At 39.8% G+C, this 16,606-nt stretch overlaps 2 protein-coding genes across 2 annotated transcripts; both read right to left on the bottom strand.

Moving 5' to 3' along the window:
* Positions 1–265: 265 nt before the first annotated feature.
* On the bottom strand, positions 266–5,465 carry LOC110987355 (galanin receptor 2b-like). The gene has a single exon (XM_022250025.2). The coding sequence runs from the start codon at positions 3,510–3,512 to the stop codon at positions 2,469–2,471; it is 1,044 nt and encodes a 347-aa protein (XP_022105717.2). The 5' UTR covers positions 3,513–5,465; the 3' UTR covers positions 266–2,468.
* A 1,440-nt stretch (positions 5,466–6,905) lies between these two features.
* LOC110987329 (galanin receptor type 1-like) lies at positions 6,906–15,825 on the bottom strand. The gene has a single exon (XM_087130337.1). The coding sequence runs from the start codon at positions 15,513–15,515 to the stop codon at positions 14,451–14,453; it is 1,065 nt and encodes a 354-aa protein (XP_086986463.1). The 5' UTR covers positions 15,516–15,825; the 3' UTR covers positions 6,906–14,450.
* Positions 15,826–16,606: the final 781 nt, after the last annotated feature.

The following is a 16,606-nucleotide window of genomic DNA, read 5'->3' as shown; positions in this document are numbered from 1 at the left end:
TGCCTAAGGATGTAGAACGATTGCGACATTTTCCCTCTATTGTCTGCATCCAAATTAACCTTTAACTTTAACATAGTACCATTTAAATCCGGTCAGGTAGCCTCTGTCGGAAATTATCCTACATAGTGTCGATCGTTTGACGTATCAAACTGATTTCTTCTCGGTAGTCCCAATTTAGAACTCAAATTTTGCTGCGCTTGAGGTTTCCTTGTGAATGTGATATTTTACAAATGTGCTGTCTTTCTGGGTTTTGTTCCTAAACTATACTAACGGCTCTTTCAAATGTTCACCAATTGAAATCAGATTACACTTTCTATGCATTCCATTTATTTTGGTCACGTCAATTAAATTTTTTTCTCGAATGTTTCTACTGTGATTCTGCTGTCATGAAGGTTGACATAAAATTCCAACGCTGTCAAAATGAAACAAACTTGTCTTCAAAGATAATGCACGCTCCATTGTGACGATGTCACAAGCATAATTAAATACATCCTGAATGATAATAAATGAAATTCCCTCTACGGAAAAAAGTAATATACAAAACAATAATAAGATACGAGTACACCGTCTGGGATTACTCTTTGCCTCGGTTAAATCAACAACACAAAGGTGATTCAAGAATAAGAAAAAATACATTCAGCATTGACAGCAAATAATGTGTCCAAACGTAGTTATTTATTTTGTAATTTAAATTGCAGGCTTTGTCACACAATGTGCTGTTTAATGCAACGTACACCGATTCCAATTCATTCTTGTTTTCATTTCTTCTACTATTTCACTGTATCTTATATGCAAAGCCGTGTTGCCATTATTGAAACAGCTATTAATGTCGGTACGTATGTTGTCACTGATAACATTTTCCAGGCTCTGCCAGCGAAAGCCCTGAAACTGATTTTGTTATTTCTGCAGTCCCCAGGCGGTTGAGATTTATTTTGACAACTGAAATAAACGAAGCCCTCTCAACACTCAGAGTCCAACGAATTAAAATTTCAGACTCTTTGCTAACCGATGGAACGCTGCGTGCGATGTCTCTCCTGCCAAGAGCACGAGGTTTCTCCTGCATGATTGGGAACTTTGATCGATTAAACGGACGTATTTAATAGTCCTGCTGCATTGTTGGTTATTACCAAGCGCTGGTCCTGACAGCACGCATTAATCTCAGCGTATATTAATTGTCCAATAGAATTTGAAATGAGAGACCGTATGTTTTGATTGAAAAGTCCATGAATTTTGCAACCGTATTTTCTTCCATCAAATAACGTGACTGACATAAAAAATCAGTTTTACCCAAAATTCAAGACCAAATTTATCTCCATGGATGGTGTATTCTAGAGTCAATCAACTCAAGTTACCAACAACTGCGTTCCTAAGACATATAGTATACAGGCATCATCCACGCTGGGAAAGTGTTCACCTTATTTACTTAGATCATTTTAAATATACAAGTGGTTATTCTAAAAAGTGCAACTAAAACTACCTGCATCTTGGGAAAGGATATAAATGCATGCATGAATAAATGGATAAAAACTGACTTAATACTGAGGGGCCTGTAGACATGCAGGTTGCTGACAAAACAACCCCACATAACGACATTAATTCTCCGTGGATTATAAACCTAGCTCTTACTGCTCGTCGTAAGTCTATTTGATAGAGAGTGCATATGAATACAAAAAGTATTAATGTTGCCTTTTGAATTTTTCCTGATGGTATTGGTTGGCATTGAGTAGGTTGCATATTGATAACTTTGCTGAGCAATTCTGTGGAACACATCTGCTGTCAGCTGTCGTCTCTGCTGTACACCACGAACGTTTTGAAAATTGGTCGCGGCTTTAAAGATTCGGATCCTGTTTTCGGTAGGTTCAGTAGCGCAAGTGCTTGAGTTTCAAGGTGAGAAAGACAAAATCTCTCGCAAAGTTTCAATACTTTTAGGCCTAGGTGGTCTGGCTTTTAAAAAATGAAATAGGAGAACAAGTTACAAGTAACAAGATCTTCATGTCTTCTGTAGAATAAAGCTAGGAGATGAAGTCGTATTAGTACTATTAGGTCATTAACAAAATATTCGCACTGAAAGGTCGTTCATGACATTTTTCAAACTTGAAATACAAGCAAAGTTCTGGTGAAGATTTTAGAAACAGTCACCCAAAATGATTTTTATCAATGAAATAATTTGGAACATTACCTGTTTCTTTATAAAATTCTTTCATGCTTAGACTAGGGCCCTAAAATTATTTTCAAAATCATCAGTGCTATAAGGTCGTTACTGCCATTACGACCTTATAGCACTGGCCCGACGAAATGTCTTTTTCTATACTTACATTAACAAAAGGATCATGTAAATTCTCCCGATTCTTGTCTTAAAGTGCGATTTACTTAGGAAAGCAAACCTTAATGTTTCAATCTGTTTTCGATCACGTGTTCTGACTTTAACCATTTATTGTGACCTGATAAGGTGTCGTCATAGTAACACATCACTGGGGATGAGAGGAAACGGCATTAACGTCCACGGTTGCTATAGAGTTTTCGGTTTCAACCTTGTTGCTACGGCAACACCGGCAAAACATCCTCTTTGCATGTTTCTTGAAGTGGTCGTATTTAAAGGCGTAGATGAACGGATTCACGCACATGTTGCACAAGACCATTACTGTCACTACTTTGTGTGTTGTGCTTGTAAAGTCATATTCTCTGCCTAAGTTAAAAAGGAGAAATGTGAACTCAGTTGGAGTCCAGCAAATTACGTAAGACATGAAAACGAGGCAAAGAGTAGTGGTGACGTTCTTCTTGGCCTGCTGAAATGTGTTGCTTATCTTGCCATTGCCACGCCCTCTCAACACCATAATAATTCTGATATAGGAGAATGTCATGATGATCAGAGGGATGAGAAACTCACAAAGGAACAGCACAACTCCCATGATTCTCTGCAGGATTACACTTGGCCAAAGAGGGTAACACTCTCCCTCTGCGTAGAACTGTATGAACGGCCAGTACGCTTGATATGTCAACCCAATAATCCACACAAGGGCCATTCCGAATTTGGCTATTCGTTTGGTGAAGATATTCCTATGTTTAACTGGATGGCATATTGCCAGGTATCGCTCCAGGGATACGAACACTAAGTTAACAGTCGAAGCGATAAATAGGGCCCACATGAAATATTCAGAAATCCATAAACGACAAACAACTTCTCCCCACACTGTGACGTCATTGAATGGCACGACATATCCGAACCGTATCGCTAAGAACAGAATAGAGTCTCCCAAATCAATTAACGATTGATTTAAGATCAGCAGGTTTGTTATCGAGCCGAAAGACTTGCGTTTAGCAATGAACACGAAGCACACCAATCCATTGCCCAGAATTCCTAAGCTACCGATAAGTCCGTAAAGAACCTGCAGAAGTATTTCCCATGTGGTAAAGGGAGTGTCGTCACTCTGTGCTGTACTGTTGGCATTATCCAGAGTTGTGTCAGGTTCGGTGACGAAAGCTTCCGTAGTGCTGAAATCTATGGTAGCCATGATTTAGCCTTGATATAGGCCTACGTACACACGTAGAATATTGTTATCACAGTGTGTGAATTGGAAATTTTTTTGCGACTCAACCACCTGTGATAAATAACTAGGGTGACATTTGTGAAGTTGTAGGACGCATTTCTGACCATTTCCAACGGGCACACAGAATTTCTCAAGATGTATGTCTGTCGTGCTGGTCAGCAAATTACAGCAGAAAATTAGCTGCCTCCAACGAGTTTTCTAATCGGTAGTGAGATATGCAAGTATAACTATAAACATTCCCGCAGTTCGTTTGCACCAAAACAGCAATTCTCCTTCGTTATTCGGGCATCGTGCACGTCGTTTTGATGGATTAAAGACTGCAGTTTGGCACACAACATGATCCGAATGGTGTCGAAAATAAATTGTCTGACCAGCGTATGTTGCCTTGCATGCCTTGATTTCGTGTAATGCTTTGCAGAATGTTCTAATTGCTGCTTATGTTAGCTACAATTTGGCCGTTTTGCTGTTTAACGGTGCCCTCACAAAGACTGTGTGACGGATTGGTATCCAGTAAAGGAAATAAAAATGTACACCAAACTGACTTGTTGATTAATGTCACTGGAAACTGCCTGACGCCAAAGAAGCGTCCAGCGTACACGGTGAAAGTTGCACGAGGCTCATTGTGTGATTTTCTCGGCTGGTTTGTTGACGGGTTTGCTCTGTTCGATGACTAGCGTGTGAAAGGTAACGGCACCTCCGGTTGGCCTCAAAGAGGAAAATGACGCAGCTCCTTGCGGTAACCGTGAGTTAGTGACGTAGTACACCCTCCCGTGACGATTTTCATACCTTCGTGTTGCTTTCATCAATGTGTCATCGACGTCTGGGCAATTTGATCACTGCTATACTGTCGCCACGTTGCATCGATTACCCACATTCTGATACCAATGTTGGTATCAATCAGTAGCTCGTCGGATCAAACCAGAATCGCCAAGAAGCAAAAGATGTCGTTTGCTGTCGAGGTTTCGCATCATCAACAAAGTTACGTAATACACAAAATGCTTTCACTGTCTGTAAACATACTGTGCGAGACGGCTGTTATGGCGGCCTGCGCAGAGCACAGACCGAATCCGTTATGCAAATAAGAACAGCAACCGAGAGATAACGTTAACACAGAATGGCCTATCCGTTTACATGTACCAGTCACGACTCTTAATGCCAGGTTGCTGTATTGTAACATGCTCACCGAACCTCCAGCACCTAAACAGAGCAAAAGTTTCACAAAGTACTTGCTTTCCAGTGGCTAGAAGCAACAGTGTTCGTATAAAACGTTTTTGATACAATGTGTATTTACCTAAGGCCCTCGTAAAATGTATCGTGTGGAGATACCTTCTTTCTCCCGAAGACTCGATCTCAGTTTGATACTGGAGACTGCTGTCACATATAGAACAACACAATTAAGTCATTCCACGCATGACAGTTTTGAGCAAACACTTGATATGTCTATGTCTTTCTCTGAGTCCACTCTAGCTGCAGCAGTCAGCAAATCACGCGTTAGTCATTGTGCGACCGGTATCATACTCGTGTGTCAAGTCGAGCTTGATGGAGATTACACGTGATGTTGTGACGTAGCTGCGCACTGATGTAAATTTGTAGGCATTTGTGCTCATTCAGTCATTTTTTTTCATTTTCTTGTCACATCCGACAAATCTATACATGTACCGACTATTAACTTTGTGGGCCTCTTGTCACACATGTATATGCCCTCCAGAAATCGATTAATCGATGATCAATGAAAGACCAAAATCCCTCAAAGTTAAAAGTTCCCTCAAAAATCCCACATAAGCAAGTTATTTCTAAATTCCATAGGGGATGTTTTCGATCATGTGCATTGACTAAATGTGGTGTTCGTTGTGAGATATTATTTTTTGTGAACTTTCCATTAGGGTACATTAAAGAGGAGTGCCATGGAGTGATGGGTGGTGTAACCTATTAACCAAAATATAAAGTCATTTTGGTTGCATGCAATTTTGCCTTTTTCTCTGAGGAATCACAGAACAGCGCTCTTGTGCGGTCAGGTTTTATTAAAACAACTTAACTTCTATTTCAAAAGGGATTACCATTCCTACTTATGGACTGAGAAGTTTAAGTAAAATACAAACTTGTGGCTGTTTCGAGCCCAAACCTGCAGCTGCTCTGGTGTTTGAATTTTTGATCTGATATTATGATTTGAATTAAGATCCCGTCTCGTTTGTAACAACACTGCGTGTGAAATGGCTGCCGAGTACAGTGATAAGGAAATTGATATAATAATTTGAGAAAAAGTTCTTACCCGTTATTCCTCAGACGAGTAGAGAAATTGATATGCCAATATCAATATTAAATTCCAAAGTTTGTGGCAACTATAACTGACACAAGTCGCTTACCAGGAGTAGATTTGGGGGGAAATTAGATTTTACGTAATTGCACTTTTATAAAAATGTCTTCGATGTTGTCGGTTTTAACTTGTCCGTTTTTTTCTGATATTTGAATTAAAAAAACAGAAAATGGCCCAGTAGAATTTAAGGAATGTAATTTAAGATAAATTCCAGGAGGATGTTACTTTGGGAAAATCTTATTATTAAACACCAGTCCGTCAGACCAGATCCGTCTCTACACGTTATAGTTCCCTGTTCCCCTTGCTGCTCTGAAAACACAAACATTGCACCTAACTTGCAAAGCTTATCCCCAACATTTTTTATCTAGCAAGGTTTCATTGGTTCGGATTACACTTTCATGTGCCTCAAACAGAATATTTATGAGAATGAATCTTGGGTCTTCGATGAGCATTCATGACAAATGTGTCCATGCAGACACATTAACGTGAAGTTGATGGTTGATTGCTGAAAATGAAACGGAAATTTGTCTCCCAATGGAGGAGAGCGCGGTCGTTAACTACGATACATGGTTATAAATTGAAAATTCTGTCCTTGGGCGCAAAGGATTTCAAAGGTCTCTTAGTAATTTGTAAAGTACACGAATATGGTTTGACAGGGTAGACTAGCTTAAGTCTGCAGCCGTTAAATTCTCTGATCATAGTTTCCCATGTAAAGTAATTTGAATTTAATCACACTCATAGCTTCATTCGTGAAAGTGGTCCAAAATGTATTGAGTTGGATATTATCAAGGCTACTCACGTGCTTATAAGGTGCAAATCTCCACTAAAATCAGTGGCAGAATCCAGCCGAGTTTTCAATATGAATTCAAAATCATCTGTAAAAACTGTTTATTGCTTTGAAGTCCAAAGGCAAGACAGTTGACTTTAACGTAAATTCGTTTTTAGACCAAAAGGGCATCCCTGATTGAGACGATACTGCCAGGCTAGTAATTTTTCCCTTTTTTTAACGAGGTCACATTAATCTAAGAATTGGTGGGCTTGTGAATCTTTTAACAGGAGGTATACTTAGTATCACGGTTACGCTGCTGCGTGGAAGTCATTCACTACATCTACAATACCTCAATCACTTGGGAATCACAGAGAAGCTGGAATGATCAAGTTGAGATGACTTTAATCATAGCAATGGCTGCGACATCACGCAGCAGTATTGACAAATATATCGCCGGGGTAATTACATTGGAAGTAAAAAGAACGCTGGCCAATGTATAATGAGTTTTGACATTCACGAGATATCAAACAATGTGGTTGTCAGCCGGGGAGGCCGAATAAGCTTGAAGGCGTTGCGGGGGGAGTAGTGGGTTTACATCAAGTAATCATGAAGGAATCCTATTGCGCATGGCTAGTAGTTTGTGGCGCAAATTTGGTAAATTATCAAGGTCCAACGGACACAGAAAAACCTTACCCACCAAATAACTACAATGCTAAATATTTTTGTGACAATTTCTGTTATTTAAAGCTTTCTACATGACAGATGTTTTGGAAGCAGTTAAAATGCTAAAATACCATAAAGCAATGACAGAAGGCCAAAATGTCCTATTTGAGCTAGATGCTACATGCTACATGCATATTTTTGGTCGATACATATGCCGCTGAAATTCTCGCACGCGTGCTTCAAAATGCGATGGAAATCTGCAGTGCACAAGTCTATGGAAACGAAGCTTTTGAATGAGGCGTCACAATCCGCGGCTGTTTGAATCAATGGCATCTGCTAGACAATGGTCATCTTTCGAAACCTGAAGCACCGGTAATCGATACTGAGCTGAGCGTGTGGAGCGCGTCGTTATAGGCAGGTCAAAAGTGCGTACGGTGGAAAGAGATATTATTACATCCTAAGAGCCAATATTCACATGATACAACAGTCAAAGGATGTTTGGGTTTTTAAAAAATGCATTTTAATGAGTCACTTAATTAGATGTGTCTAAGGTCAAGTAAACAAATCACTCGTTCATTGTTAACCTTCAGATGCCTATGTTTTCGCTTAAAGTGAAGATGCAGTTCAGAAGAACAAAAATGTTAAAAATACATTTGAAAATTTTGATTGTTTGAAGATTACTGGACTCTTCTGGCAGTTGTTTTGAACCAAAATTTTGTCAGAGGTTTCGAATGTAATACGTTCTATCTTCAGTCCATCTTTGGAGAAATAAAAAGAAAAAAAATAGGTCCACGTCCAGTTAAAAAACAATCTGGAAAATTCACGCATGTTTTTCCTTAACCTATGATCCTTTTGTGATTTAAGTTAAACGATTAAAAAAAGATATTCGAACGACCGTTCTTGGTTGTGCTTTTACAGTTTTTCATTTCTTGTATAAATGACATTGAAATTCTGTATAAGCAGTCTTCACCAAAGTGTGGCAAAATCCCCTCAAGGCCTCAAAGGTGTACAATAATTAAGACACTTATGGCTCTCTGGTCCTTCCAACATTTCATGTCAGTAATTACATTTTCAATTTGGAGGCCTTGTGGGTTGTGACTTCATTAAATGAGATGGCTTTTAACGTACCACCATTATAATTAAGAGAATTTCCTAGCACAAGGTGCTGTGTTAACAGTTCCTTGATTGGACATCTTTTCCATTGCGATTCTCTCTGATTACAGTTTCTGTGATTTTCTTTCGATTTTCCAGTTGTTTTTTTAATGCTTGAATATTTAGCTACCACATGAGCAAAATCAAGAGCATGCAGGTGTAAATTATGCGTTACGCTTACTTTCTGACTGACTGCAACCAATCTAACACTTTGGTATCGTGTCAGGAGCTTCCATTGATTACAGATGCATGCTGTCTGAGCAATGCATGGAGCTGATGGAGAGCACAAGGTGTCAAAGTGGGAAGTTAGAATACAAGATGTTGTCTTTACCGCAAGAAATTTGGAGCAGATTATAAATTGACGTGTCACTTGGATTAGGCCTAAGTGCGTCCTTTATGAAGAATTCCTGAACCTTTGAAATCTTACCTAGCCCTTCAGGAGGTATTCCATTATTTGTTCGATTCCTAAACGGCACAGTCAAGAAAGTGCTCAGCACTGCTATTTTCCTCTGTTCCTACCTTTAATATTGTTTGCCCCTTGATGCTTATTTCCAGATTGCATTAGATCAAGGTCCGATCGACTACACTTCTGTCTGTGACATTACCATGGTTTCCAACTCTATGCCCGCCATTTATTGACCTGATTTAGTCTGATATGCGTCATAACTATTCTGAATTTTAGTGAAAGGCTTTCCGGGGTGGTAAGATAATTGAGCGATGATGAGCCGAAATAAGCACTGACCTTTGACCTTGGCTACCGGCAACTTTTCGTCCTGTTTTCTTTTCAACGTTGTTTTCATCTGTGCTTAATTTTTATGTCTCGACATTACCGTCGAATGTTCGGAAAATGAGCAGGGTCTGCAAGTGTTTCACGGTCAGAAGTGGATAAAAAGGAAACCCACGTGTACTCAACATATACATGCATGTTAAGGTCTATCGTTATCTTCAATAAATATACATCATTGAGTTATTTAATTCTGGTGAGATAACACCAATAAAGTACTAAAAAATGATTACGCCATACTAACCAATATAAGTGATCGCTTTCTGATATCTGTTGTCAGTGGTACATTTAATCGTCCACTCATTTGATCAACAAAGAGGACAATAGGCGAGGTCATTTCATTTTGTTCCAACTTTGTCCCCTCGGAGCCTGTTGTTTGAAATTAATTACCTGCCCCCCGTCTTCAAACTAACTAACCAAGTGTTTACTCACTACTGACAGAAGTATTCAATAACTAGCAGGTGTTGACCGTTTGTTTTTCAAGCAAGCTTCAACACTCTTATTCAATTAAGGATGACCGCTTGACAGCTGTTTCATAACATACACTGTATGTGGGAATTAATCGCAACATACAAAGTTTGTTCCAAAAAATAATGCTGTTTGAAACCGATCATATTTCATTTCGACTCGCCAGGTGTTACTTCTGTTCAGTTATGACAATCATTACTCCATCTTCGAGCACGCAATACGGGTGATTCACAGTAGTGCGCCTCCAAGAGTTTGCAACGCATTGGCCAATCACAATGCGCGAAATCTGTTGACCCTTTCCAAACGCGCATTGGGTCAACAGATTCGCGCATTGTGATTGGCCAACGCTTTGCAAACTTTTGGAGGCGCACGCGCACTACTGTGAATCGCCCGTATTACGGACATCAACCAAGGGTTGTCAAGGAAATGACCAGCAAAAAACACGGAGCGGTATTGCATCAGCAAATCTGATACAAATCTGCACTGTAAAAAATGTGGTGTTAAAATCAACACTTATTGTTACAATGCACTGGAAGGTATAAAAAGTAACATCAAATAACACACAAATTTTTAACACCAGGGAAAAGTGTTGGTGTAGTTCTCTGATAACACCGGGGGTGTTAATAAGACACCCCAGGTTTTGCAGTGTAGACGCTTGCTTAAAACATGTAGTTTTATCAAAAGGGCCTTGAGGCTTAGTTAGTAAATCCGGGAATTGTCATCAAGGCAGCGGATATGGGAAATCCTTTAGCGATAACACAAATTTGAAATCAAGTTATATTATAATTTTAGTTGTTAGCGTTTAAAGGAAGTTTGATAGAAACGAAATTCAATTGGCTTAAGGAATTGGTCTTGCCTTCAGCCGTGATGTCAGTTTGTAAACAATCTATGCCATCAGTATTTTCCTCACTAATTCATTATGAAATTGAAAATAGACAATTCTGAGTATGGGTGTGCTATATCAGGAATAAATATCATGATTATAATCATTCGCATAACTTCACTGCAACTCATACAACATAACTACTAAACGCGTTTACGGTTAATTTATTTATTTATTGTTCAACATGCAATATGCAGCCTAAAAATTCGTCCAACTATCTGTGCTCGTGGCTGTAAAAGATATGATATTTCTTATAAATTCAATTAATTCGGAATTCGTGTTGTCACTCAAGAAAGTTCATTCCCTTCTCTGTGTATCTATTAAATTTGACATCTCCATGTTGTCGCCACCTGTACAGAGCCCGAGGCGTTCATACGCTACATCAGCTATCGCTGGTAATAATGCGATGTACTTACCCAAACGCAAATGGATACCAGCGCAGCGTCAGATCGTGTACCCTTTTCACTTTGCAAATTTTACACAAAAAACAACGCCTGAGCAGAAATAAGTTTGCACCTGACGTATTCCTCGAGGCGTTGGTTCAAGTAAGTGGTTTTTGCCACCCACGGATGAACGCATAATCTGTACCATCAGCACTCAAGGGCATTTCATCAAGTATTTACCATGCAGATTCATCATAAGAGTTCACTAACCTATTGTCGAACTCGAGCAATCCATTTTCCATTTTAATGTGAGAAAATCGTGAATGTTCGCAAGTAAGCCCAATTTTAGGCCTGCAACTCAAGAACTATGCTTTTCATTCTAAGTTACTGTCTCAGATAGCTCTTTAATGTGCTGTGTGTTAGTGGAAATTACTGCAGCCTAAAAACATCACAATTTCTGTAAAAGCAATAAGGATAATGTTACTTTCAATTACACACAGTTCCTTATTCTGTGATTTATTCAAAATCGATATCAGTGGATGTATACACCAGGCACATTGTTACACTTGCCGTCAGAAATCAATGACAGATGTGGGCAGGACTTTTCTTTCGTTCTGCTTGTATTCGCTGAACAAAAATTATCTAAGTCTAATTTGCCTATCTTGTGTTTATTGTACGTGATTTCGCAAGTCAACTTTTCAATTTATATTTAGAACCAATGAGAGCTCATTGTATTTATTTTTATTACTTTGCCTAATATATTCGCATCCAGTCTTAAAGAATGTGACCCCAACTATTTCCGTATGAAGACACTTTAATAATTTATACTGCAATTTCCCGTTGTCAAAGCGCTTACGAACCCTATCTTGAACTTTTAAGTGCTGTGAAATATTTATTTTAATTACTTCACAAACAAGTAAGGAAACATGGAAACAGTTGTCATGGTAACAGTTATCGAGCGCATAAGAGAAAGTAAGCACGGGTCATGCAAGGTGCAACGCCTGCTCCTTGTGAAGAGAACTCTGAAAATTATTGTCCTCACATGAGACACTCGAACGGAAATGCTGGACTTTGAAAATTTCAGGTGATAGGTCAAAGGTGGTCATCCACAGAAATGTTGAATTCATTTTGTTTTGGCGGTATCAAGTCTGATGATGTAGGACGCTTTTGTACGACGTATAATAATGCGCCCTCTATCACTAAAATTGCTTGCTTCCGTTTCATCCTGAGATATTTCGAATTGTCGTCCACTTGATAGTATAACATACTCAAGTTGTTCAAACCAGTAATTTGAAGAGGAGAATTATTGTCGAAATTCGATACACGACGTATCGAATAATCGAAAACTCTTTCTAGTTGAAGTTCAAACAATAGAAGCATTGGCCTGTTTGATCAATGCAAGCGTAAACCCGACGATCTTTTTGCTATGTAAAAGTACCCCCACGCCGATTGTGAATCTAGGAGTCTGCCACCATCGACGACTGTTGTAAATTCCCTTCCCACCCTCAGGATTAAATGTGTTGATAAGATCGAACCGTTACGGGTTAGCTGAACGTTCTATTGACAGTCATTTACCCCTCATTGAGCGGCAAGCTAATTAACGTTCTCTTGCCGCTGTGCATGAACCCAAATGCACAACTTAATTTCCTGCTTAATTTACCCCCTGAGAGACTGTCGTATTTGTTGATTAAATAAAACACCTATAAACTAATTATCGAGCTCTCGATGCTGTCTGTGCTGACAGACGAGGAAAGCTAGGAAGATATAATTAGTCGAGGAGCGATTTGTCTGGTTGTAGTACAACCTTTCCTTTGGCATCAGGTCAACTCGTAAATCGATTCTTTGAATCGAACAGGTCTTCGTGTTCACAATTCGCAGTCGTATGGCCATCTCTGTTAGAGGAGGGCGCTGTTTCAACATATATACTGGTTCTGCTGTAAGAAATGTGTTCTGAGCATTGAGCAGTGTTGACCATTGAACAGTAATGGAGTACTCGTACTCGAGTACTTCACTTTTTATCTATAGCATGTTCGGGTGCTTGGTGATGAGCAAAGATTGCATTGCTCAATCTTGAACATCACACAGTGCGACACAGCCGTTTCACTCTGTAATCTGTTACACGGAATACTTACCGGACCCTGGTTACAGAGAACCTTTCTGCTGGTCTGGTTCAGGCTGCCCCTACTGCGTTTAGGTCTACTGCAGGAAATCGTTGCGCTGTTTATTTACCTTCTTGGTATTATACAAGTACTTGGACTCGAACTTGGACTCAGACTTTGGTTCTTGGACTCGGCCCAATATACATTTACTCGGCCTTGAATGTACTCGTACTTGGTGCTTAGGACTTGGACTCGTCATCAGTGTGCTTGTACTCGGCTTTGGACTCGGCCCCTAAAAGTACTCAGAATATTGTGTACTCTGATGTTAGGACTCGATTCCAATACTGGCATTGAGCTAATTTAATATCTCTATGGTTTTGAGAGGACTTGGGATCCTTTCTTGAAGTTACCGTGATTTTCAGAAGTTTCTGAAATATTACATTCACCTATAGCTATTAACTATTAACCTAAGTACAACAACACCTGCGCGCGATTTATATTTTCCTTTTTGAGGGTGGAAGTTAGTTAGGTTTAGAAAAATTGGATTTGCTGTTGTCCTGTATAGCAGATATTTTGTCATAGAAATATTAAATATTTGTCGACACAACATCGTGAGGTGCAAGACTCGTATTGTTTTCTAGCTATTTTTGTACGCAAACTTAACGCCCTATCTGTCGCTGTAAGAAAGTGTACTGCCGTATAATGCCATTAATTCAGATAACCAGACACCTTGATATTCACACTATACTTAGTCTGTTTTTCGTAGTCACGGTTCTACACGATATAGGATATTAAATTACTTAGCAACCTTTAAATAGCATATCTTAATCTCACAAATTAATAAATTGTCGCTATTTCGCTTGCTGGAGGGCGCTGTGCGTTTTTGCACTGTTCCCCTATACTGCAGCGGTCTTAACTTTTGATGTGCTCTTAAATGCTAGAAATTACAACTTTACAAGAGTTGTGTTATTCATTTGTCCGTTTGCGCTTGAAAAATGCCAAATGTTTATCACACGACAAAGTGAGTGCACATTATTCGGCGTGAGCACTTAATACTTACTATATCACACTAACACAGTCTTCACAGATTATCAATTATTGTCCAGAACATTGAATGGTTGGTACTTTCTGATATTCTGTATAGGCCTAATTCAAAGACATTGTTTCAGAGCAATTAACGTATATTCCTTGTCCGTTTGTCAGTCAGGGTTGTCTGTCTGTCATTCCACCAAGTTGCGATATATTATCAAACAGTCAAGTCACAAAGCTTTAACATTTTTGAAAGCAGATTTCTACAAGTGATTAATTCTCTGTGATGAATGAGACAAACCTTATTTTTTGTCCAAGGTTTTTGTTGGTAAGATTACAAGGTCTGTAATGTCACAGGCTAACGAATAGTACTCGGCCCGTCTTGATCTGAGTTCTGGAACCCGGGTTGTAATTGAGTTCTAGCTGTTACGTCAAGAACGCTGGAGTCTCCCACACGATTTCTTCGTAGGAAAATTCTCTTCAGTTCTACTTGAAAACGTTCATACTTAAAGGTGTATATGATGGGGTTCACGCACATGTTACCCAACACGAAGGCCGTGAAGATCCGATGCAAGGTGCTCTCGAAGTCATAGTGGCCTCCCAGATTGTACATGATGTAAGCGATCTCTGTGGGTGTCCAGCACACGGTATAAGATAGGAAAACCACGCATAATGTCAACGTCACGTTCCGTTTTGCGCGATGGAATGTGTTTACCTGCGTGTTGTCGCGTTTACTCTTTTTGCGTAGCATGATTACGATACTAGCGTAGCTGAAGCACATGATGGAAAGTGGGATCAGGTACTCACAGGAAAAGAAGAATACCCCGCCAATTTTTTGGATGGTTGGACTGGGCCACACTGCGTAGCAACCATCTTCGGAAAAGGTATGCAGAACGGCCCAATAGGATTGGTACAAGAATCCAGTAACCCAGACGATAACACGGCCAATGTTAGCGCGTCGTGGGGTGAAAAGCTTACGGTGTTTAACGGCGTGGCAGATGGCGAAGTACCTCTCCAGAGACACGAAGAGAAGGTTGACCGTGGACGCAACAAACAGGGACCAAATGATATACTCAGAGAACCAAATCCTGCAAGCTAGCTCGTCCCAAATGTCATTTTTCTGATTCGATAGTTGGGGACCAAATCGAAGAATGAGATACAAGATTGAATCCACGAGGTCGATCATGGATTGATTCAAAATCAGAAGGTTGGTGGAAGATCCAAATACTTTCCGTCTGGTCAGGAAAATGGTACAAACTAAGGCATTACCAATGATACCAAGACTTCCAATGATGCCATAGACCACGCCCAACACGTACACACCTGAAGAAGTGTCAGTGTTGTTAGGCAGGGAGGACACTGCCTGATGAGTAGTCTCCATGGCAACTGACATCTCTGATGAGGAAGTTATGTTTTCATCCATCTCGCAATGAAAGTTGTTTTAATTTCAACCAAGATTATACCAAGTTGTATTCAAAACCATGTATGACAACGGAAGCAGCAGTGGCGGTGTTGAAATTACCTCTTGTAGGCCTAAAACGTTTATTGGCTAACTCCTTGAAAAATCACGTACACAAATCGAAGCCTACTCGTTAAAGTTCTCTTAGCGAAGGAAGAGTCTAGCTCGTGAGATACGCTGCTCTGATGTACAGCCAATAAACCAAGAACCTTATAAGTACGCGCTGAGATCCGTGGTAACTCTGTCTACAATCAATCGTAATATCAATCGCGTGCAGCGCACGTCCCACAAGGGACACTCAGGAAGCTGTGCTCAAAAATTAATCCACTCAGGATGTATAGTTTTGTTGAAGATTGTGCCGCAAAGTGGTATCGTACTAACGTTTGAATCTTTGTGCTACAAAAGCGCACGTCGTAGCAACGAACCGTTTTAGTCTCGCTTCAAGAAGCGCATTCGGTAATGAATTCTCCTTACAAACTAGTCTCCAGTCGAGCGTCAGACAGTTCGTATAATTAAGTCTAAAATTACATTATCTTTCAGATTCTATCCGCCTTGCATGGAGTCTATTAGATTATAGAATTGCGCAAAGAGATGAACTCAAATAAACCCTTACAGTGTTCGATCTTCCCAGGTTTTTTTTTTACTTTAATATATCGATTCTTTGACTATGACATGTTGGCATTTCCGCAAAGATGGTATCGATTGGTCCGTTTGTACACGTAAACCGAATCCTGAGCGTCACTCGCAATTTGCGTCGATTTCGATCGGTGTTCGGTGATTCTGCTCTCGCATTATATGATGCTCCTTTTCAGCTAAAATTTGAGTCAGAGGCAAAGGAGAGAAGCAACTGAATGACCAATCACCGGCACTTGTTCCACTTCTTACTAGATTAGCTTTGGCCTATTCGGGTCAAGTGTAAGCCAAGTGATCCGTTGGATCAAGATGGTTGAAATCGATCAATTAAAAGGCGGAGCTCCCCTGTTTGTTGCTCTTGAACGATGACCTCTGGTCGTTAATACGTCAGCAATTGTGTCAAGTAGCTTGCCTCATGGTTG

Source organism: Acanthaster planci, linkage group LG20, assembly GCF_054643075.1.
Source record: "Acanthaster planci isolate LZ-2023a linkage group LG20, COTS_SCS, whole genome shotgun sequence".
Classification (NCBI taxonomy): Eukaryota; Metazoa; Echinodermata; class Asteroidea; order Valvatida; family Acanthasteridae; genus Acanthaster; species Acanthaster planci.
The sequence above is the reverse complement of the archived record's forward strand: the minus strand, read 5'-3'. Positions and strand labels throughout refer to the sequence as shown.

What these genes read in the sequence shown, in the direction of transcription:
- LOC110987355 (XM_022250025.2), bottom strand. Translation starts at nt 3,512, where the DNA reads ATGGCTACCATAGATTTCAGCACTACGGAAGCTTTCGTCACCGAACCT.
- LOC110987329 (XM_087130337.1), bottom strand. Translation starts at nt 15,515, where the DNA reads ATGGATGAAAACATAACTTCCTCATCAGAGATGTCAGTTGCCATGGAG.